Raw genomic sequence first — 23,946 nt, 5'->3', positions numbered from 1 at the left:
ATTCTCAGAGTATAGTGTCAAGTCATAAAAGGATTTTTCTTACAAAAGTATCTGTAAGTAAAACTTGCTGCCCAAATCATTTTAGTAACATTCTGCATTTTGATTCTAAACTAAGTCACCACCTAACCACTAGATGGCAATAGGATGCCATTTATATTACAACCACACTGTGCCAGCATATTAATCTTTCAAAGAGGATTTAAGTTTTCTAAGGATGTCTATATCTATTCATTCACTTAGTAATTCCTTCAAAAATTTTTAGGTACTTTTAAGTTTCAAGAACTCTGATGGATATTGAAGATAAGAAAAGGAATGAGACAGCTCACTGTAAAAATTGTAATTACTGGATTCCTAGGAAACTGTAAAACACCCCATCAACTTAACAACCTTTTTGGATGGATGGATGGATGGATGGATGGATGGATGGATGGATGGATGGATGGATGGAAGGACGGACTACGTAAAATATGTACATTGACTGCATGACATTTGATTTTTATACATGAAAAAATATTTAACTATCAACAAAGAAGTGAGAAAACAGTGCATATGGAAAGCATGGTGACAGACAAGCATCTAAGAAATTATCACACTCTGAACTAAGTGTCCCAAAGGCCACGGGTTGTGCAACTCAAGTCAATTTCGACTCAGGAAGGACATGCCTGTCCTCAGTCGTGGGAAGATTCTGGAGTGGACTCGGATCTGAACCTGGAAATTAGGGAGAGATGAAGGCGAAGATCCAGCCTGTCTCTGGCTTTCAGACCACAGATCCGGAGCTGAGTGCCAGAACAGACCTTGAAGATGAGTAAGAACAACACCCTCTTCTTAGAAACGGAGGCAGGGAGAGGGATGGCTTGCTGAGTGACAAGAGGTCATGGAGGCAGAGCTGGAACTTGAACCCAAATTTTCTAAAGCCCAACTGATGTTCTTTCCAATATTTCATCACCAATTTTGGAATTTAGAGTAGGTCCCCCTTAACCTTCTTCCCTTTCCAAATTCTTTTTCTTGCTGGTTCCTAGCTGGCTGCCCGTCCTTGGACAAGATGTCACGGGCATGTATCTCATGTTGGATTCCCCAGGAAACAGACTCGGAGGCAGAGATTTGCATGCAGGAGGTTAACTGGAGAGTGCTCTCAGGAACAGTGCCTTGAAGGGACTAAGAGAGCCAGGATTGGGCAGAAAGAGAAGTTGAGGCCTCAGCTGATCCCACACAGCACTCAGGAGCCAAAATGGTCCTTCAGAGTGGTCCTAGATCAAGGCGAGGGGGCAGGATCTTTAGAATTTCCACATTGACCACTCACTGGATGCAGGGGGCATAATCAAAGACAAGACAGCTCCCTTTGGCTAAAAGCAAAAATCAATGGACTAAAATCAAGGTGTTGGCAGGGTTCCATTCCTTTCTGGAGGCTACAGGGGAAAATCTGTTCCTGTGCCTTTCCCAGCTTCTAGAGGCTGCCCACATCCCTTGCTCCTGACCTCCTTGCTCCATCCCAAATGCCAGCAATATCACATATGTCTGACCTTTCTTCTGTCTTCGCATCTCTTTCTGACCTCAGAGGGAAATGTTCTCTTTTAAGGACTACATGATTAGATGGGGCCCCACGGCGTGATCCAGGCTCAGTTCTCCACCTCTAGGTCCTTAACCTTACTCACACGTACCAAGTCCCTTTTGCCACATAAGGTAACATATTACAGGTACCAGGGATTAGGATGTAGACATTGCGGGGTGGGGAGACCATAATTCTGCCTACCACAATCTGTATTAAACATTTTTGCAAGAATACTTTATATGTTCATGGCTGCATTATTCATAATAGCCAAAAAGTAAAACAACTCAAATGTCCAGCAACTGATGAATGGATAAATAAAATGTAGTATATTCACACAATGGAATATTGTTTGGCCATAAAAAGGAATGAAGTACTGATTCATACTATAACATAGATGACCCTTGAAAACAGGATGCTAAGTTAAAACCAAATGACCACATATGTATGATTCCATTTATATGAGATGTCTGCAATAGGCAACTCTGTAGAAACATAAAATTGAGGGGCACCTGGGTGGCTCAGTCAGTTAAGCATCCAACTCTTGATTTCAGCTAAGGTCCTGATCTCAGGGTCATGAATTCAAAACCCCTGTTGGGGCTTGAAAAACAAACAAAAAAGGGGGGGCACCTGGGTGGCTTTGTCCATTGAGCATCTGACCCTTGATTTAGGCTCAGGTCATGATCTCACGGTAGTGAGACTGAGCCCCGTGTTGGGCTCTGTGCTCAGCATGGAGTCTACTTGAGATTCTCTCCATCTGCACCCTCCTCAAATAAATAAATAAATAAATAAAATAAGTTTTAAAAACCCATGAAATTGATTAGTAGTTTCCAGAGGCTGAGGAGAGGGGAAATAAGCAGTGATGTTAATGGGTATTAGATTTCTTTTGGGGATGACATAAATGCTTCAAAATTAGATTGTGGTGATGGTTACAGAGCTATATAAATATACCAAAAAAAATTGAACTGTAGATTCTATAAGGGTGAATTTTATGGTATGTTAATAATATCTTAAGTTGTTTAAAAATCTTTTACAGACTATGCCATATCCTTCACTTTGTATCACCTAGGAGACACTTTATATCTGGTTGTCCTTATTAGTAAGTAATGATAAGATTGAACACTGGGTTAAGAGTAACAACTGATAAGAACTATATTTTTAACTGGTACTTCAGAAAAGTTATCTACCTTACAGGAATAATACTACCATTCAAGAATGTTATAAAAATGAAATTAGAATTTATTTAGCAAATCATAAATATGGGGGGTAGAAAAATGCCCCTTCTCCCCCCCCAAGAAAGATGTCCACATACTTGGAACCTGTGACTAAGTTACCTCACATGGCAAAAGTAATTTTGTAGATGTGATTAAGTTTAAGAATCTGGAGAGGGGGGAGTTTATTCTAGATTATCCAGGTGGGCCCAACCTAATCACAGCAGATAACTTTTCCCTGAGGTCAGAGAGAGATGTGACGTTGCTGGCTTTGAAGATGAAAGAAGGGACCACAAGTCAAGGAATGTGCTGGCCTCATGAATATGGAAAAGAGAAGGAAAGGGACTCTCCTTTATAGTCTCCAGAAAGAATACAGCACTACTGATCCCTGGATCTTCGCCCAATAAAACCCATGTTGGACTTCTAACCAAGTAACTGTTTAGGCCACTACATTTGTAGTAATTTAGTATAGCAGCAATGGAAAACTCATACAGTGAGGCACACAGAACTCTACTAGGGTGACATACACAAGTGAAATAGTCCAAATACGGTAAAACCCACATTTCCCCAGTCCGTGGGTAAAAGCACAGTTACATTAAAAACATGAATACATTCCACTGACTTCTCCCCCACCTACTCACGCCAGCAGATTGTCAGTCCCTGCTAAACAGTCCCTAAAGCATTTCTGGGAGTACCCAGGGAGTGTCTGTGTTCATGAAATAATCTGCTTACGAAATAATTTATTTTCAAGTAGTTTCCAAGTAATGTAGGTAAATCCACCAAGTTACTCTTAAGAATTGCTTTGCTATTGTCCACAATAGCCAAATCATGGAAGGAGCCGAGATGCCCTTCAACAGATGACTGGATTAAGAAGCTGTGGTCCATATATACAATGGAATATTACTCAGCTATCAGAAAGAACGAATTCTCAACATTTGCTGCAACGTGGACGGCACTGGAGGAGATAATGCTAAGTGAAATAAGTCAAGCAGAGAAAGACAATTATCATATGATTTCTCTCATCTATGGAACATAAGAACTAGGAGGATCGGTAGGGGAAGAAAGGGATAAAGAAAAGGGGGGTAATCAGAAGGGGGAATGAAACATGAGAGACTATGGACTATGAGAAACAAACTGAAGACTTCAGAGGGGAGGGGGTGGGGGAAGGGGATAGACTGGTGATGGGTAGTAAGGAGGGCACGTATTGCATGGTGCACTGGGTGTTATATGCAACTAATGAAGCATCAAACTTTACATCGGAATCTGGGGATGTACTGTATGGTGATTAACATAACATAATAAAATAAAATTAAAAAAAAAATTTAAAGCCCCACATCTGGCTCTGCAAAAAAAAAAAAAAAAAGAATTGCTTTGCTAGCCAGGCTCCAGCCTCCTCAGGGGACCAGCCCTACTATATAGGACATCAGTCTTTGCCAGGTACTCACCCCCACTCCTTTGGTCATCAGACTTCTGGAAGGCACCCCCCCCCAATATGCTGGAGACTTTACACTGGAAAACCTGCTTTGGGGTCATATGTACAGGAGGAACACTGGCACTCTCCTTTTTTGTACCCTCTAGAAGAGTAGTCTCAATGCAGTACTCAACATTTTATAGATTCTGTAATGTACTTAGTCTTTTTGTCCTCCTAGCCCTCAACTCTGCTTTCCATAGGCATCAGACACAAGTCCAATAGAAACCAGGGAGGTAGGCAAATCACAATGTACTCAGAATGATCCACCACAACTAAGTCCCAAATCAAATTACTACAGGTTCCTTCTGTCCTAAGGCAAATGTTTTTCCCCAAGTCCCTTTTCAGTCTCTTAGCAAGGAGGTTTCAGGCATACCCATCACACAGATTTGACAGATGTGCCCAGATATGACCAAATCCCACTAGGACTGTATGAAGAAGGTAGTCTACAATTGGGACAGCATAAGTAGCGTTAAGTGTTTCTCCCTCAAGGAGATGCAAGAATTTAAAGAAGGTAGATCATGTTGAATTGGGAAAAGACCTTGGAAGTCAAGGCAACAGGGAGCCCCTGAAAGGTTTGGGGGTTTTTTTTGAGCCCCTGAAAGTTTTTTAAAAGTGCTGGAGACTATGGGGCACCTGGGTGGCACAGTGGTTAAGCGTCTGCCTTCGGCTCAGGGCGTGATCCCGGAGTTATGGGATCGAGCCCCACATCAGGCTCCTCTGCTATGAGCCTGCTTCTTCCTCTCCCACTCCCCCTGCTTGTGTTCCCTCTCTCGCTGGCTGTCTCTATCTCTGCCGAATAAATAAAATCTTTAAAAAAAAAAAAAGTGCTGGAGACTGAATGTTTGTGTCCTCCCCACCCCCCAAAATTCATATGTTGAAACCTAATCCCTACTGTGATGGTATTTAAAGGTAGGCCTTTTGGAGGTCCAGTGTGTGGGATTTTTCCACATCATCAAGCAATTAACTCCTGTGGACAATGACCAGGTATCCCACAAACTTAACTCAATTCTGTCACTACCTACCTGGAAATAACGTCAGATCCCATAAGCTAAGGGTTCAGTCCCACAACACTGCTCCCATTTCAGATGCCAATTATAAGTCCAGGTTGTCATGTGTGCTTTTGACCACTGGCTATAAATTGGAGATTCCCACAACCCCTTCCTGGGGTTTGATTCTCTGCTAGAGTAGCTCACAGAACTCAGGAAACCAGTTTACTTTTACTAGATTACTGGTTTATCACAAAGGGTGTAAAAGGATGTGAATGAACCACCAAATAAAGAGATATATAGGGTGAGGTCCTGAATGTAGATTTGTCCCCATGGAATTTAGGGCATGGTACTGGATTCATTCTGGTTCACCAACATGGAAGCTCTCCAAAACCATCCTTCTGGGTTTTTATGGAGGCTTCATTACATAGGCATAGTTGATTTAAATCACCACTGGTGACTGAACTCAATCTCCAACTCCTCAAGCCTCCCCCAGAGGTTGGGGGGTAGAGGTGGAGCTGAAAGTTCAAACTTCAAATCATGTGGTTGCTTCTCCTGGAAACCAGCCCCCACCATTAAGCTATGCTAAGGGACTTTCCAAAAGTCACTTCATTAACATTAAAAAAAGACACCTTTTTCCTCTCATCACTTAGGGAATTCCAGGGTTTTATGAGCTCTGTACCCAGTATGATTCCTCGATTTCTAAATCAAGTCACTGGGTAGTGATAGACACATAGATAGAGAATCACATGATAGTGTAGAGTGAGGTAAAATGAGTTATGTCTCGGATATGTTGAGTTTGAGGTGTCTGTGGGGGAATCCCAGTGATGTTAGTAGGTAGATGAATGTAAAGATGGAGTGCTCGAGGGGCACCTGGCTGGCTCAGTCAGTAGAGCGTGTGACTCTTGATCCTGGGATTGTGAGTTCAAGCCCCATCTTGGGCCTAGAGCTTACTTAAAAAATAAAAATTCTAAAAAAAAAAAAAGTATAGGCAGTTGGATACCTAACGTGGGAGTTCAAGGGAGAAAGGTTTAGCCTGGAGATACACATCTGGAAATTATCAGAATACCTCGATCTAGTATTTAAAGCCAGAAGACTGTACAAAATCCTCAGGGGAATGTGGGTAGACAAGACTAAGAACTGCGCCCTGGGGCATTCCAACATTAAGAGGTTTGGGGGAAAGAGAATCAGCTAGCAAAGGGGTCTGAAAAGGAACAGTTTGTGAAATGGGAGGAAAGCAAGAGAGTGCGGTGTCCTGGAAGCCATGTGAAGAAAGTGGGCAAGAAAGCAATAAATTAGTCAAATGCTGCAGGTGGTCAAGTAAATTTAGGAATGAGAGTTCACAGGCTCCTGGCTGGCTCAGTCCATAGAGCATGCAACTCTTGATCTCAGGCTCATGAGTTGGAGCCCCATATTAAGAGTGTAGAGATTACTTAAAAAAAAAAAAAGGAATGAGAGTTCAATGTTAGATAAAAATTGATGTCATTGGAGATCTTGAAAAAAGCTGTTTCAGTAGAGCAACAGGCACAAAAGCCTGATAAAAGTGGATTTAAGAGAGACTGAAAGAAAAGAAATGCAATAGGAAGTTCTTGAATTCTGCTGTAGCAATGAAGAGGAACTCTGAAGTGGTAGACAGTAGCCAAAGAGAGTGGAGATCAAATGAGGAGTTTTTTGTGTGTGGCGGGAAGGAGAAATAACAGCATGTTTGTGTGCTTGGGGAAACAACTCAGTAAATGGGGGGGGGGTCAGAATTGAAGATGTAGGAGAGAACTGCTGGAATGGTGTCCCTGAGCAGGGGAAAATGTAAAAAGGTTGTCCTTCCATAAGTTCAGGGACAGCTCAATTTATACTAAGGCAGAGTATGCAGGAACAGATGAAGGCAGGTAGGGAGAGGTAGTAGTGGGGAAAAATTCTCTTTTGATTTCATCAATTTTCTAAGTGAAAATGCAAGCTGAGAGTGAGGAGGGGGGGGTGTTGCAGGTTAGAGAAGTTGTGAAATACTCATCTGGGACAGTAAGTGGACAAGGGAAACACAATGTGTTCGCTGGGTAGCTGTATGGATCCACTGGAAGTTTAGAATCATGACGTAGGTAGAGGAAAGCATGTCTGATGACTGTATATTTTTCTCCAGCCCTGTTCAGCTACAGACTTGGATTCAATCGAAGTTCTAGTTTTTACTAGAGCATTATGAAGAGAGAGAGAGCTGGTCAAGGAGTAATTTAAATGGAATTTAAGCAGAGCAAGAAGGAAATCTCAAGGAAATGGGGGACAGTGAAAAGGTGGTAGAACAATGGATCCTAGGTGGGATGGAGGAATTGCATTGCTAGAACTGGAGTCCTAGGAGAAAGCTGGAAAAATAGGGGGGAGTGGTCAGTATAGGGTCAATGAAACAAAGAATGATAGAGAAGGGTTGCATTCACTAGTGATAACGATAACAGAATTGCTTAACAAACGTTGACTATCGAGGAAAAAAAACCCTTTCCCCTGAATATCAGCACTGTTCCCAATACTGAGCATCCTCCGTGCCCTAGTTACGGGTAAAGACACAATATCTTCCAAACATCAGGATCAGGAATAGAACGAAAGGCAAATTCCTTTCACGTATGCAAGTGAGCAGCATTTAGATAACCGCAGAAAGCTGCACCAACGTTTCATTGAACGCATTACGTTTCAGAACACAAGAATACACGAATACAGTCTCTTGAAAAGATTCCAACACAAAAGATCTCCGCTGCCCAATACTCTCCCTCTCCCCATCCCACATGTCGCTGAAGGCCGAAAAAGAGACCAGGCGATTTACAGGTTGCCACCCCGACGCAGAGAAGGGTGACCGCGAACTCGAAACCCGGCAGAGGGCGCTCAGCTGCCAGGACTCCCCGGACCTCGCCCCTCCCGGGAAGCTCAGCCCCGCCGCCCGCGCCCGGGTTTTCAAAAAGGAAACAAACCCGGCCCCGCCCCCTTCCCTGAGGACGCCGGGAAAAGGGTACCGCCCCCTGGGGGGGTGTCCCAGCCGGCCAAGCGAAGGTTCCCGCAAGCAGAGTCGGGTCCCCCTGTCCCTTTCTCTTCTGGCTTCCTGCCTGTCCACTCTCGTTCTCCAGCCAACTGACTAAAAACCTCGCAACGAACGGTCTGTTGTACCCCCACTTCTCCGCAGGCTTCCTCACCTGTCCGCAACTGCGCCCGCCCCGCCCCCGGAAGTGACGATAGCCCGGCCTAGCTCGCGTCCCGTCGGGCCTTGCGGCGGCGGCGGGAAGATGGCGGCGGCGGGAGCCCTAGAACGGAGCTTCGTGGAGCTCAGTGGTGCTGAGCGCGAGAGGCCGAGACACTTTCGGGAATTCACAGTCTGTGGCATTGGTACGGAAGCAGCCAAGGAGGACGCGATCCGATCCTTCCCTTCGGGCTCCTCCCATGGATCCTTAAATCTCTGACCCCGGGTTCATACTCCTCTAAGTCCACATGCCTATCGCCCCGGGATCAGAGCTTCCGTAGTGTCCTATTTCGTCCTCATTTCTTCCCTTTCTTATTGTATGGATTGTCAGTCGTCATCCTCTACTTTCTCAGCGCCCTCAGTCTCTGTCATCCCGAGAGAACCAGGTGTGCAGGCTGACCACTCTCCTTTTGCAGGGACTGCAAATGCCTTGGCTGGAGCCGTGAAATACAGTGAGAGCGCGGGAGGCTTCTACTATATGGAAAGTGGCAAGTTGTTCTCCGTCACGAGAAACAGGTTCATTCATTGGTAAGTTCTGTGTTCGCCGAACCCCCCTGGAAGGTCGGATTGTTGGGCCTTTGAATTTTCGCGGCTATTGCCGGAGTGTCATTTTCCGAGGCGGTAATAGTCAAGACTGTTTTCTCTTGATTTCTAAATCAGGAGGAAATTGAGGAGACAGAAGTTCCAGGAGAGGTGCCCTTCCAGGCAGCGCTAAAAGCAGAGGAAATGAAGCTTATGGGATAAAGCCCCAAAGACCAGTTTTAAACTTGAACTCATTGTGTTTTTATAGTGTTTTACAGCTTCCTTCATTCTATAAGTACATTTGAGCTTCCTCATGTCAGGCTCTGTGCTAAGTTTACTAGAGGTGAAGTGAACAAAAGCAACCACCATTTCCGTGATGGAAGATGTTGTAGCTGTTTGAGAGTAGATGTGGAGCCACCTTTCATGGGGCAATTTTATGAAGGAAAAAGACACTAAAGTAAGGGACCACAACATAGGTGTATAAACATAAATTTTTTGTACCTGCCTCAAAGGAAAAGTATAGGGGCTGTGAGAGGTTAATGAGAGGACCAAACATAACTGGTGGGACAGGGAAGGCCTTCACATATATCACCTTTAACCTGAGATCTGTAGGATGAAAAGTTGCCCAGGCAGGTGTTTGGGGAGAGAGCAGTCAGCACATAGGATCACCATATGCAAAATCTATGAAGTAGAAAAACCTGGGCAGATTGGAGGAACTGACTGGGGTCCGTGTGGCTTAAGTGCAGTGGGTGAAATGGAAAGTGAAGTGAAAGATGCTGAGACTGGGAGGGTTGAAGGGGGGGTAAGCAGGGCTCAGAGCCTTCCTAAGGACTTTGGATTTTTTCCCAAGTACATTAAGTAATCAGTGAAGGGTCTTAAAGAGATACTCTCTACTAACATAATCAAAATTGCATAAAGAAAAAATTAGTTTACTTCATGGAAAATGAATTTGGATTAGGTAGGTGTAACACACAAAAAAATCTTGCTCTTATGATAGACCAAGTAAGAGATGCTGGTGGCTCAATTGTGGGAGTAGCTAGGAAAGGAGAAATAGATAGATTTAAGATGTATTTAGAAGGTAGCTTTACTAGGACTTTGTGATAGATTGAATGTGGGGTAAAAGATAGGAAGGGAAATGGAGGGAACAAAGACAGTTCCCTGGTTTCTGGTATGACTAACAAGATACTGGGTGTCGGGGTTGCCTTTAATATACAGAAGATGGGTTTTGGAGAGATGTTAATAATTCTTTCAGATGTATTAAATTTGAAATACCCATGTAGCAGCCCTTCAGAAATATCATGTAGGCATTGAAATTTATAGGTCCGAGACTCAGAAGGGAGACCTATGTTAGACGTACAAATGTCATTTAAGAAATACTTGTTAGTGCCTATTATGTCCTAGTCAATGTTTAGGGACTGAGAATACAGCAGGGAACAAAACAAAGTCCCTGCCCTAGTGGAGGCAGCAGATAGGCAATAAACAACAATAATCCCCCAAAATAAGTAAGTACAGTTTGTCCGGTGATAAGTGGAATAGAGAACAGAGAAGAAAGGTTAGAGGGAAGGGGGATTCCTGCAGGAGTTCATCTTTTATTTGGGAAACACCCAGTGATAAGTTGACATTTGAGCAGAGGAAGTAGATATCTGGGGGATAAGATTTTCAGGTAGAACCTTCCAAGAAAAAAGGAACCAAAATGCAAAGGACCCTGAGACAGGAGCTTGTTATGCTCAAAGAATGGCAAGGGGCCAGGAGTCTGCAGCTGAGTGATCAAAGCATAGATTAATAAGGTGGCCAAGGGTCAAATTGGGGTTTTGTTGGTAATTTTAAGGCTTTGACTTTTACTCTGAGTTAGATGGCAAGAAGCCATTGAAGGATTTTAAGTGACAGAATGACATGATCTAAATTGTGTTTTTAGAGGATTACTGTGGCTGCTCTGTTGAGAACAGTATAGCAAGGAAAGGTTGGGAGCGGGGAGACCAATTAGGAGGTTGGTGCCACAGTTCAGACAAGAGATGATGACAGCTTAGACCAGGGTGGAACTGGTAGAGGCAGTGAGAAATATTCTGATTGTGGGTATGTTTTAAAGATCAGTTTGTTAGGGGGTGCCTGGGTGGCTCAGTCAGTTAAGCATCTGGCTTCAGCTCAGGTCATGATCCCGGGGCCGCAGGATCAAGCCCTGTGTCGGGGTTCTAGGATAGAGCCCCAAGTCGGGCTCCCTGCTCAGCAGAGAGCCTGCTTCTCCTTCTGCCCCTCACCTGACTTGTGCATGCGGTCTCTCATTCTCTCTCTCTTTCGAATAAATCTTAAAAAAAAAAAAAAAAAAAGATTAGTTTGTTAGAATTACTGTGGGATCAGTTGTAGAGTATACAGAAAGAGAAAAGTCAAGGGTGACCTCCAGATTTTTGGCTTGAGCAACTGGAAGTTACAGAGATGCCATTAATTGAGTTGGAAAGGAGTGCAGGTGAAGCAGGTGTTTTTCAGGTTTGCTAGTCTAGGCATTCTGTTTTGGACAGGTTTCATTTGAAATCCCTGTTAGATATCCAAGTGGAAGTGTTGAAGCAGTAGCCAGTTCAGTGGAAAGTTTGGGCTGAAGATACAGATTTAGGAATTGGTGGCATTAGATGGCATTTAAAGTGATTACACTGAATAAGATCACCTAGAGATCACCTGCACTATTGGCATATGGGGCCAGAAAAGTCTTTGTTGTGGGGGGCTGCCCTGCACATTGTAGGGAATTGAGCATCATCCCTGGTCTCTACCCACTTCAGACCAATAGCACCCCCCCTCCCAGTTGTGACGAGCAAAAATATCTCCAGGTAACTGTTAAATGTCCTTAGGGAGTGGGGTAGAATGGCCCCTTGTTGAAAACTTGTGTAGATGAGAGAAAAGAGGTCTGAGGACGAAACACTGGGGCACTCCAATATTTAGGAAGATAAGGACACTGGGAGGGAATAGCTAGGGACGTAAAGAGTTGAAGGAAAAGAGAGTGTGTTTCAGAAGCTAAGGGAAATATTTCAAGAAGAATGAAAAACAGTTAAATACCGCATATAAGTCAGAGAAGTGAAAATAGACCTTTGAATGGTGGAGATCATTGGTAACTCTGTCAGAAACTGCTCCTATCGTGGTACAAACCCCCGAAGTGGCTGAACTCTGGAGAAAAGAGGGCAGGGATTGTGAGAACAGAACAGCTCTCCTAAGGAGCGTTACTGTGAGAGAAGCAAAGGAATCAGATGTAGCAGGAGGACAATGCAAGGGTGTGGAAGAAATAGACCAGTGTATTTATATGCAGTCAAGGGCAATCACTAGAGGAGGGGATTGAAGAAAGTGAGATATTTGAAGTATAGATATGGCAGGGGAAGTGCGGGAGAGAGCGACTGAGCAGGAAGTAGGCTTCAAGTAATGAAAGAAAGGTAGCTGCAGATAACTGCAGTGGGCAAGGGGCACAGGTGGTATCTGGTTGCTCACACTTGAGAGCTAAGTGGTTTGGGCAGGGTGGGAGGAACAATGACCCAGAGTGGCAGTGGGGAGGCCCCGCTAATGGGAGTGCGGTAGAGAAAGCTTACCACCATTAGAGAGGGCCCAAGGGTTGTCCGCGGGCAAGATCCAGGACCCCAGCTTTCACCATAAGGCAAGAAGTGAAGCAGTTGTTCAGAGATGAGGTTAAGGATCCAGAAACTTGCACCGATGACATTACCATGAGTTAACAGAAGGGAGCCCTAGGAAATCATCAGAATTCATGTGATGTGTACAGCTTTGGGAGTGGATAAGATGTGCTTTGAGAGAACGTGCACAGTGAGCAGATAAGATGATCCAGGATCAAGGTTTGAGAAATAAAAAGTAGCCGTCAGGTCAAAGAGGAGAGGGAGTACCTAGAGATGGGGGAATAAAACCGGGAGAGGGTGGTATCATAGAAGTCTTTTCAGGACAGCATGGTCAGGTGTGTGGAATGCTACAAAGAGGTCAAGTAAGAGCAGGACTGAGGAATCCATTGGAATTGGTGTAGTGACCTTGGTAAGAAGAGGGCAGGTTGAAGAGTATGAGGGAGGTGAGGAAATAGACAAGATGTGGCCACGGAAAGGAAAGGAGAGATTGGGATAGCCAGATCGAGGCAGGAACAGGGTGATGGAATGGGAGAGGCCAGGGAAGAGCATATCTGAATGTTGAGAAAAGGCTTTGGGGGAAGGAGAGATGGACACAGGAGGGAAATATCTGAGAAAGTTAGAGATTGCCCTTGAATTGCTGGAAGGAGACTTGCCCTTTGGGGGCAGATGCAGGCAGTATGGTAAACAAAGTGATGAGAAGTTAGGGCTTTCCCAGCATGGTGTTTTCTCTGATCCAAGGCTACCATATGGCAGAGATGCGCCTGAAGAAGTCTGCCCTGCATCCTACCTAGCAGGAACAAGTCATAGAAGGAGAAATAGTCACATTTATTTACGTCGCTATAGTATGATGCTGGGGTACTAATAATGGAGGCCACATTCCACTAGAAGTAATGGGGGGGTGTGGATTGTCCTTATAGTGGGGCTTAATTGCATTGAGTATCATTGTTCTAAATAAATGGGTTATCAACTGTAGAAATGCCTCCATTGAAGAGAGACTGTAATAAGATTTGAATTTTACATTGTGCTCTGTCCTGTAAATGAACATACTGTGATGGTTTGGATTGTAAAATTGATCTGAATTTGTTTACCCAAAACTTTCAAATTGAGAAAGTTCTCTTGGAAACTATTCCCATATATTTCAGAGCAACAGTCAATTAGAAAGGAAAGCATAAACTTTGTAAACAAATGTCTCTTTTTTAATAGGAAGACCTCTGGAGATACACTGGAGCTGGTGGAAGAGTCACTGGATATAAATCTGTTGAATAACACAGTTCGCCTCAAATTCCAAAATTGCAGCCTCTTGCCTGGAGGGGTTCACATCTCTGAGACTCAGAATCATGTGATAATCTTGATATTAACCAATCAGACAGTGCACAGATTACTTTTACCACACCCTTCCCGGATGTATAGGAGTGTAAGTTGGTTAAGGGTAATATCCTTTATTTCTCAGATTACTCTGGCTGTCAGAAATTTAATGCTGGAGCAGTGTCCTTTGGAAATTGAAGGCAAATTGGATTTGTTAGCTCTCACCAAGCATACTTTGATAGTTACTATTTAAAATGATCAGACACATTTTTAAGTTGAAGATATAATTTTTATTTAAAAAACTAGCTTTCTTTTTAGGCTCAATCATTTCTTACTTTAAAGACTTTTGTAGGGGCACCTGGGTGGCTCAGTCAGTTAAGCATCTGACTTTGGCTCAGGTCATGATATTGGGGTCCTGGGATCCAGCTCTGCGTTAGGCTCCTCTCTCATCAGGGAGTCAGCTTCTCTCTCCCCCTGCTCTTGCGTGAGCTCACAAGCACACACTCTCTCTCTCTCTCTCTCAAATAAAATCTTAAAAAAAAAAAGGTTTTGTAGCAATTGAGAGGAACTGAGCAAAATTCAGCTTATTTTAACAGGTTTTTCTTTTTCATTACCCCACAGGAGTTGGTAATTGAAAGTCAGATGCAGTCCATATTTACTGACATTGGAAAAGTTGATTTCAGGGATCCTTGCAACTCTCAATTAATTCCAGCCGTACCTGGACTCTCCCCTAATTCTACCACCTCAGCAGCCTGGCTGAGCAACGATGGGGACGCTCTGTTTGCTCTACCATCTGCTTCCGGGGGAATCTTTGTTCTTAAACTACCTCCTTATGACATACCTGGTAAGAATGGGAACTGAAACTAGGATTTAACTTTAAGCAAGGAATGTTGGCATTAAAACCTTAGAAGTCCATACCCATCATCCATGGCAGGAATTACTTCTCTGCTCCCCCCAACATGATCATTCAGTGTTGCTTGCCTAAGGAGTCTGCAATGCTTTCACTGTTTTTTTTCTGAGAAGGTAAGATTTTATGCAGTGGATGAGGAATTGTAAATTTTTTGGAGTGTGGGAAGACAAATGACTATAAGATAGCCTATTCTAAGGCCTGTAGTAGAGAGGGGTTGACTACTTATCTCCTTTCAGGTTGAGGTTCTGTAATTAAAATAAATTAATTGACACAAGTTCAGCTGCTGATAGCCTCGTCCAAGTCATCACTATCTCTTGCCTGGATTATTGCTTTGGCTTCCTAAATACCCCTCAGACCTCTCCTTACCTCTCTAGAGAGACTTCTGGGACAGACTGATATATTTAAAACCTTAGTGGGATCATGTCACCCCATTGCTCAAAGCCCTCTAGTGAGGGTTTGTTCTTCATCCCATTCTGAATAAACCTAGAGTCCTTATATTATCTTACAGTGACCCCCTGCTGCTGCTCTAACCTCAGCTTCCTTTTCCCCCCTTTGCCTTCTGTGCACCAGTCTCATGCCTTCTTGCAGTTCCTAGAACATCCTGGGCACGCTCCTATGTCAGCGCTTTTGCCTGAAATAGTCTTTCTCTAGCTACTAACTTGGCTTATTCCCTCAACTCTGGGTCTTTACTCGGTGATCCCTCAGTGTGAGGCCTTCCCTGACCACACTTTTCAAACTTGCACACACTTACACAAGCACCCCCCGCCCCCAGCATTCATTGTATCCTTTCTGTTTTCACCTATTACCGTTCTGCTTAATTTAGCTTACTATCTCAACTTCTGCCCTCCCCCCTGTGGAATGTATGTTCTATGAGGACAGGTATTTTTTTTTTTTAATGTTTTATTTACTGCTTAATCTTCAGCAGCTAGAACTGTTCCTGGCACATGAAAGGAAACCTGTGATTCTTTTTGAAAGAATGATTGTTCTGAGCAGCGATAGGGTTACTGTTTGTAGATGGCAAAAGTTTCCCTAGGAATATGTTAGTGCTATTTTTATTGATCCAATAATGATTCCAAGTATTTTACATGGGGTGTATGTGGATAGGCTACATCCTAAAACTTCTTCGTATAGAAATGTAGAAGCCTGTTATGAGGACCTTATCCATGGTGCATTCTTCTTGTTGTTGGGTTTCTTTGAGTCTGATCAAGAGGTGCCTTGGATATCATTGGTCTGTTCTCAATCTCATAGGAATGGTGTCAATTGTGGAATTGAAACAGAGTTCAGTAATGCAACGACTGCTTATAGGCTGGATGCCAACAGCCATCAGGTAAGTGGTGTCTGGTGGGTAAATCAGAGGGCCCAAGAATTTAATTTTTCCAGTCGTCAGCACCTATTAGTAATTCCAGTCTTACGCCAAGGCAGATAAGCATTGCACTGAAAAGGAGAAGAGTCTGTAAAACATTACATTCTATCTGAGGAGAGCCACAGCTTGGACACCTTCATAGCAGAAAGTGATTTTCTGTATATATTCTCACAATATTCCATTCAGGGCCCTGCCCTGACTTACCAAATCCAATCTTACGTAATATTAGAAGTAGAAAGTTTTGATGTTTAGAACTCTATTCCTATCTTATGTAGAGCCTTTTAAAATGTATCATAGTGATTGGTTGTAAATCAAATAGAAAATACAGTTATCTTATTCCAGATGTAAACTCTTGGCTCCTTCTGTTGATTAAGAGTGTACATTTATAACTTTGTTTTATCTTGTTAATTACAAATTCTAATCTGATGTTTATAACACTAAAACCCTAAAATTGGGCCTTATGTTTTTAGAGGTGATCAGGGGCTTTCTGATCGTCCCTTCGCTCTTGCTGTTCATTGTGTCGAGCATGATGCCTTCATCTTTGCTCTGTGCCAGGATCATAAACTACGAATGTGGTCTTATAAGGTAAATGCTACATTTATAGTTACTTTAAGTTAAAATAAGATTGTGAATTATAAGAAAATTGAAATCGATCTTGCTGTTTCTCTCAAAGATTATTAAGATCACTTAGTTTGGAAGTTATAAGCCATTTCTAGACACAGTTCCATTTAGCTTTATTTTTCACACATTTCTTTTTATATATATTTTTTAAGCTATGAATCCTACAGAATTAAAATAGTGCAGAGAATACTCTTCACTTAAGAGGAACAAATGTTTAAAAAAAAAAGAACAAATGTGTTTTTTAAATGCAAGTTGATAAAATAGTTTTGAGTTTTGGTTTTTTTTAAGGGTGAAGTGAAAGTTTATTTAAAGTGAAGGTGAGAACAGAAAGAAAAGAAAAAAGCTCTCTAGAGTGAGAGGGGTCCTGAATGGGTTACCCGATAAAATAGTTTTTAAGATTGATAAAACAGTTGATGGTTTTGTTTATCAGACTGAAGAGGTGTTTTCCTCTGAGCCCTTAAAAAAACAAACCCGTAGTGTCCCTCGGCAGGTACAAGAGACAGAGTGGTAGAAGTAATGGATGTGCATCCTTTCAAAAGAGAAGGAGTTTGTTTTTCCAGCTGGAATCTTCTTTGACACTCCTTGTTGACTCATCTTGGGCAGGACCAGATGTGCCTGATGGCAGCCGACATGCTGGAGTATGTTCCCACGTTTAAGGACCTTCGGCTCGCTGCTGGGACTGGACATAAATTACGACTTGCTTATTCCCCTTCCATGGGACTCTACATAGGGGTATACATGCATGCACCCAAACAAGGACAGGTATGAAACAAGTAAGACCCCTGTCACGCTATGCAGTATGTGCCGATATGGGGAGGGAGCTATAGATGCATTGAGTCTGTTTCAGCTCTTCACACCAGCGTAGGTGTTTCAAGTGTTGTTTCCGTGGAGATGGTGGGTTTTGTGCTAATATGTGAATTTAAAGAACTGGAAGTCAGGATGAAAGGAAATAAAGAGTTTAAAGGAATCTGAAAGGAAAAGTTAACCAAAGCTAAACAAGAAAGAGCCAATTTTGACGTCTGGGTGGAAAAACAGAGTTATGAAAGGGATGTAGGTGTTACTAAGTGGTTGGAGGGAAGTTAATTTTTAGAAATAATTTTGTTCATCTTCCAAACACTAGTTGTTGTATGTAGATAAGGTATTTAGGGTGTAATACAATGGTGTAATCATAGAGTAAACAACCATTTGTTGGATACCCTGTGTTTGGCATGATGTCAGGCCCCTTATGTAATTAATAGCAAATGCTTGGACTGTGCTTACTCTGGGCTCACATACTTTACACATATTATCCATTTAATCCTGATAACATTCCAGTGAGGTAAGGTTTTTCCTCACTATGCTGGAGGTGCCCATCCGGGTGCCCCCTTCACTTCTCTTGGGCTCTGATGCCCAACTACAGGCTGCACCTACATCTGGATGCCTTCTTTACTCCATCTGGGCTGATACTGTACCACCCCCATTCAGTGGACACCTTCCTCCCCTACTTGGGCTCTAATTACCAATACAGACTGCTACTCTGTTTGGATACCCTCATCATCCTGCTTGAGTTCCCACCCTTCTACCTATGTGTGGAAGCCTTCATTCCCTGTTTATGCATTTACATTTTAAGTCAAATGTAGATACTCTTTTTACCGCCTTGGGTTTTTGGTTTTTGGGTTTGTTTGGTTTTTTTTTTTTTAAGATTTATTTATTTATTTATTTATTTGAGAGAAGGGGAGGGAGAGGGAGAGAAAGAATCCAAAGCAGACTCCCCACTGAGTGCAGAGCCCAATGGAGGGCTCAATCTCACAACCCTGAGATCATGATCTGAGCTGAAACCAAGAGTCAGACACTCAATCGACTGAGCCACCCAGGTGCCCCTTTACTGCCTTGGGCTCTTAATTCATCCCATGACCCTGTCCTCAGCCTCGATTTCCTAGAGTAGCCAACAGAACTCAGGGAAACACTTAACTTACATTTGCCAGTTTACCATATGATAAAGGATTATGTAGGATGAGTCCAGAAGGGTCCTGAGTTCAGGGGCCTCTGTCCCTGCCGTGTTGGGGTATGCCACCCTCCTGGCACATGGGTGTTCACGAATCTGGAAGCTCTCCCTATACCATACTTTAGGAATTTTTATGGAGGCATCATGATGTACACATGATCCATTATTAACCTGATCTCTAGCCTCTCTCTCCTTCTCCAGAGAATGGGATTGGGGCTGAATGTTCCAAACTTCTAATCATGGCTTGGTCTTTCTGGTGACCAGCCCTCATCCTGAAGCTATCCAGGAGTCACCTCATTAGAACAAAAGGTATTTCCAGAGCACCTGGCTGGCTCAGTCAGTAGAACATGTGACTCTTGATCTCTGGGTGAGTTCAAGCACCACGTTGGGTGTGGAGACTACTTTAAAAAAAAAAAAAAAAAAAAGCATTTATCACCCAGAAAATTCCAAGGGATTTAGGAGCTCTGTATAAGATGCTCCTATCATTTCCATCACTCAGGAAGATACAAGCGTTTTAGCTCAGTATCAGGAGGCGGGGCAGAGACCAGTATATATATTTCTTATATGACGGATTCTGGTAGAGATTATGTTGGTTCTGTAGATGATATTGGACAGTATTGCCATCTTAGCAGTATTAAGTCTTTGGGTCCATAAATATGGGATGTTTTTCTGTTTACTTAGATCTTCTTTAATTTCTTTTTACAATGTTTTATAGTTTTCAGTGTATAAGTTTTGCAGTTCTTTTGATCAGTTTATTCCTAGGTATTTTATTCCTTTTAATACTGGTGTAAATGAAATTATTGAAATGAAATTATTTTCTCAGTTTTATTTTCAGATTACACAATGCAAGTTTATAGAAATACAATAGATTTTTATATATTGATCTTGTATCTTGCAACCTTGCTGAATTTTTCTATTTTTTTTCCTATTAGTGTTACAGTGGAGTCCTTAGAATGTCTTATATACAAGATAACCTCATCTGCAAATAGTTTTATTACTTCCTTCCCAATTGAATCAGTTGAATGCCTTTTTTTTTCTTAGTTGCCCTGGATAGATGCTCCAGTACAATATTGAATAGGAGTGGGGAGAGCTTACATCTATGTCTTTTGCCAATCTAAAGGAGAAAGCTTTCAGTGTTTCACCATCGAGTATGATGTTAGCTGTGAATTTTTCATAAATGCCCTTTATTGTGTTGAGGAAGTTCCTTTCTACTCCTAGTTTACGGAGTGTTTTTATCATGAAAGGGCGTTCCGTTTGGTGCCATTGCCTTGATTCATGTTAAAATACCAGTAATTTTACCCTCTAGGCATTTGCATCATCAATGCGAAAATAACAACACATTGGAAAAGGCAAAAAATGTAGTACTATTATGAAAAGACTTTCAGCCTCACAGACGCTGGGGGCTGGCAGGCTCAGTCAGTAGAGCATGTGCAACTCTTGATCCTGGGGTGGTGAGTTTGAGCCTCACATTGGACGTAGAGATTACTTAGAAAAAAAAATTAAAAAGAAAAGAGTTTCAGCCTCACTGATCCCTGAAACAGTCTGTGGCCTACATTTTGAGAAGCCCTTCTCTAAAAGAATCAAAATTGAATGTAGGAGTGGTGTTAAATTGAGCAGAGCTTTTTTTTTTTTTTTTTTTTTTTTAAGATTTTATTTATTTCTTAGCATGAGCGACGGAGAGGGCAAGAGGGAGAGGGACAAACAGATTCCCCACTGAGTGCAGAACCCTATGCCGGGCTGAATCCCAGGACCCTGAGATCATGACCTGAGCCACAGGCACCCCTGAGCAGAACTATTATTTCCTTCATTGAGCACTGTGGTTCTCTTAATGAAACCTAAAATCAAATCAGCTTTTTTGGCAGTTAGGCATATTCAGATCATAATGAACTTGTAGTGCTTTTTTCCCCCTTCACAAAAACTGCTCTTCAGCCTGTTTTTTCCCCCTAATCTGCATAGTTGAAGTTTATTTTTCTTTTATCTGTGAGATCTTACGTCCATTCCTATTAATTTCATTTGTTTCTTATTTTCCTTTTGGTTCTTTGGATTCTAATTCTTTAGTAAAGTACTAAGGATGTACTGTATTGTGTGGTGACTAACATAATTTAAAAAAAAAAACTTATTCTTTAGTAAGTAAGTGTATTCGGTCATTCTCAGCATCTTGTTCTCATTGATATCATAAGCTTGCTGCCTGAATTCCATATAAGACACTAAGACAGCTCTCTTAACAGAAGTCCTGCAGACCCACGGTTTGTGGTCTGTGGACTGGTCCTGGGCCATGAATTCTTCATTACCAGTTTGCAGTAAGATAACTACAGAGAGTGAGAGGAAAACTTTTAGAGACATTTATAGTGGTTTGACATTGCTACAGACACTCATATTCAAGGTTTCTGTGTTCTGTAAAAGTATCAATCTGCCACAGGTTGGAAATTGAAAAAAAAAGCAAAAAACAAAAAAACAAAACTGGTCCTTTACTGCAGGTAGGTAGTTTGAGAAGTACTACACTAGCCCAGCATTTTTCCAGCTCGTTTTTTGGCTAGAATCTATAATAAGAAATATCTTGCATTACTACCTACTATATACATATGTGGTGATGGACATGTAACAAAAAAATTTTCATGAAACCTACTTACCTTTACTATGAGTGGATGAACTGATGAAGTCTGATGCATTGGTTTTTTTTGAACTCTGGTTCAGACCTGCTAAACTGATTTATATCCCACTAAGGGGTTGAGATCTGCAACTTGTAAAATATGCCTCTAGACTAGGATGAATATGAATACTACATATATTTTTCATATTTCATACACTGCTTTTTTTTTTCCCCAAAAGGGACTCTCACTGTATATTTTTCTTTTAGTACTTCCTTGTGGAAAGTTGCTTGTGTTATAAAGACAGAATCATTGTCACTCATCAGTTTATAGTGAATTTTCTTTATCCAAAAAAATTACTTAAAATATCCATTAAATATCATTTTTGAGTTTGAAAATGTTTGTTTTGGCTGTAGTGTTAAATTCTACACTTGAATTACAGAGTTTTGTTTTTAGTAAAGGTTAACTAGCGTTGATTTGTATTGCACATATGTTTTACATTATCTCTGGTACAGGGCTCCTGGGTGGCTTAGTCGGTTGAGCAGCCAACTCTTGGTTTTGGCTCAGGTCATGATCTCATGGGTCGTGAGATCAAGCCCTGCATCAGGCTCTGCACTCAGTGGAAAGTCTGCTTGAAGACTCTCTCCCTGTGCCCCTCCCTGCACTCTGGCACGCTCCCTATTTCAAATTAATTATCTCTGGTACTTTAGTAAAAATATAAACTTAAAAACAGGTTTCTGACCATAATGAGATACCGCCTCACACCCATGGGATGGCTGCTATCCAGAAAAACCCTAGAAAATAACAGGGTTGACAAGGATATAGAGAAATTGAAACCCTTTTACATTGCTGGTGGAAATGTAAAATGTTGCAGCCACTCTGGAAAATAGTGTGGCAGTTCCTCAAAAAATTGATCATAGCATTACCATGTGATCCAGCAAATTCCACTTCTGGGTATATACCCTCAAAGAATTCAAAGCAAGGTCTCAAAGACATATTTAAACACCCATATTCATAGCATTATTTACAATAACCAAAAGGTAGAAACAGTCCAAGTGTTCCTTGACAGATGAATGAATAAACAAAAATGGTATGTACATAAAATGGAATATTATACAACCTTAAAAGGGCGGGAAATTCTGACACATGCTACAACATGGATAGACCTTTAGGATGTTAAGCTTAGTGAAGTAAGCCAATCACAAAAAAAGAAAATACTGTTAAGATTCCACTTATATTAAAAAAAAAAAAAAAGATTCCACTTATATAAAAAGTGCCTGGAGTAGTCAGGTTCACAGAGACCAAAAGTAGAATGGTGGGTGCCAGGGACTGGAGGGAAAGCAGAGTGTGGAGTTGTTTAATGAGTATAGTTTCAGTTTTACAAGATGAGAAAAGATCTGGAGATAGGTTGCATAATAATGCGAATGTATTTAACACTACTGGACTGTATCTTAAAAAATGGTTAAGATGATTAATGTTATGTGTATCTTACCACATTTTTTAAAAAATTGGTTTCTGGATGCTCCTAACTCTTAGAAAAGTAGCATGTTGATTATTTCAAGTAATAAATTATCAACTTATGTTTCAACAGTTCTGCATTTTCCAGCTGGTGAGCACTGAGAATAACCGCTATAGTCTAGATCACATTTCCTCCCTATTCACTTCTCAGGTAAGTTGGATCATCCTTTGCATATCACGCAAGTACAGGAAAGAAGTATTGACTGACTCAACTATGTTGTAAGGGGATGGAAATCTTAAAGCGGAATATTTAATGACATATGCAAACAAAATTTCATGTGGGTTTTACCAAGTTCTTGTAGTAGTATCTTTTGTTTTTATGCTTTTACCCCTCTTATTGATACAAATTTAAGTCACTATAAGCTATTACCTTTCTTATTTTAACCTCTTTGTCCCACATTTCCCCCTAGGAGACACTGATTGACTTTGCCATAACCTCTACAGATATCTGGGCCATGTGGCATGATGCTGAAAACCAAACTGTTGTGAAATACATCAACTATGAACAGTATGGATCACTTCCTTCTGTCATCTTGTCTCACCCCGAGGAGTTTCATACTTAGAAAACAGCTTTTTATGTAGAACCAAAGTCACATGTTTGCATGGAAAGGATTCAGCCCTGGGTTTGCTTGTTGTCATCTGTTTTCCGGAATTCCTCCTTTTGCATTTTGTTTTTCTTTTGGTTTTAGAACAAAATGAAGGATTCTTAGGGTTGGGATGAGATAAAGAAAATACCATATTTCTTGGGAGAAATGGCACATACCCAAAATACTTCTAATTTGGGAGTTTTCATTGCTTCTGAGCAGACTATTTCTGACAGCCACAACTTCCAAAAGATACATAGCCCCTTTGGGTTCTCAGTTTCCTCATCATAAGAAGGGACATTGATTGCACAAATATAGTGCTTTTCAAACTTTTTTAAAACAGGAAATCCTTTTTTTTTTTTTTTGAAAGATAACGAACTCCAGTATATAAAACTAATATTTTATGAGTATAAAATTGTAACACAATTTAACGTGTTGATAATTTCTAATATTAGGTATATTAGGTCTCTAATACTTTTAATGTACGTGATAATAGTATAAAGTGTTTTTTAGTAGTTACAAAATAC

At 41.6% G+C, this 23,946-nt stretch overlaps 1 protein-coding gene across 1 annotated transcript in view; it reads left to right on the top strand.

The window, feature by feature from the left end:
* Positions 1-8,267: 8,267 nt before the first annotated feature.
* The window catches only part of NUP160 (nucleoporin 160), a 61,701-nt gene continuing 46,022 nt past the window's right edge, over positions 8,268-23,946 (top strand). The window contains exons 1-9 of the mRNA XM_034646610.1: positions 8,268-8,568; positions 8,839-8,950; positions 13,750-13,960; positions 14,473-14,695; positions 16,010-16,088; positions 16,595-16,709; positions 17,349-17,507; positions 22,909-22,986; positions 23,246-23,343. Coding sequence (XP_034502501.1) covers positions 8,469-8,568; positions 8,839-8,950; positions 13,750-13,960; positions 14,473-14,695; positions 16,010-16,088; positions 16,595-16,709; positions 17,349-17,507; positions 22,909-22,986; positions 23,246-23,343 — 1,175 coding nt within the window. The 5' untranslated portion in view covers positions 8,268-8,468. The remainder of the gene's footprint in view (positions 8,569-8,838; positions 8,951-13,749; positions 13,961-14,472; positions 14,696-16,009; positions 16,089-16,594; positions 16,710-17,348; positions 17,508-22,908; positions 22,987-23,245; positions 23,344-23,946) is intronic.

This window comes from Ailuropoda melanoleuca, chromosome 16, assembly GCF_002007445.2.
Source record: "Ailuropoda melanoleuca isolate Jingjing chromosome 16, ASM200744v2, whole genome shotgun sequence".
NCBI classification, from domain to species: domain Eukaryota; kingdom Metazoa; phylum Chordata; class Mammalia; order Carnivora; family Ursidae; genus Ailuropoda; species Ailuropoda melanoleuca.
Note: the sequence above shows the minus strand (reverse complement) of the source record. Positions and strands in the feature narration are given on the sequence as shown.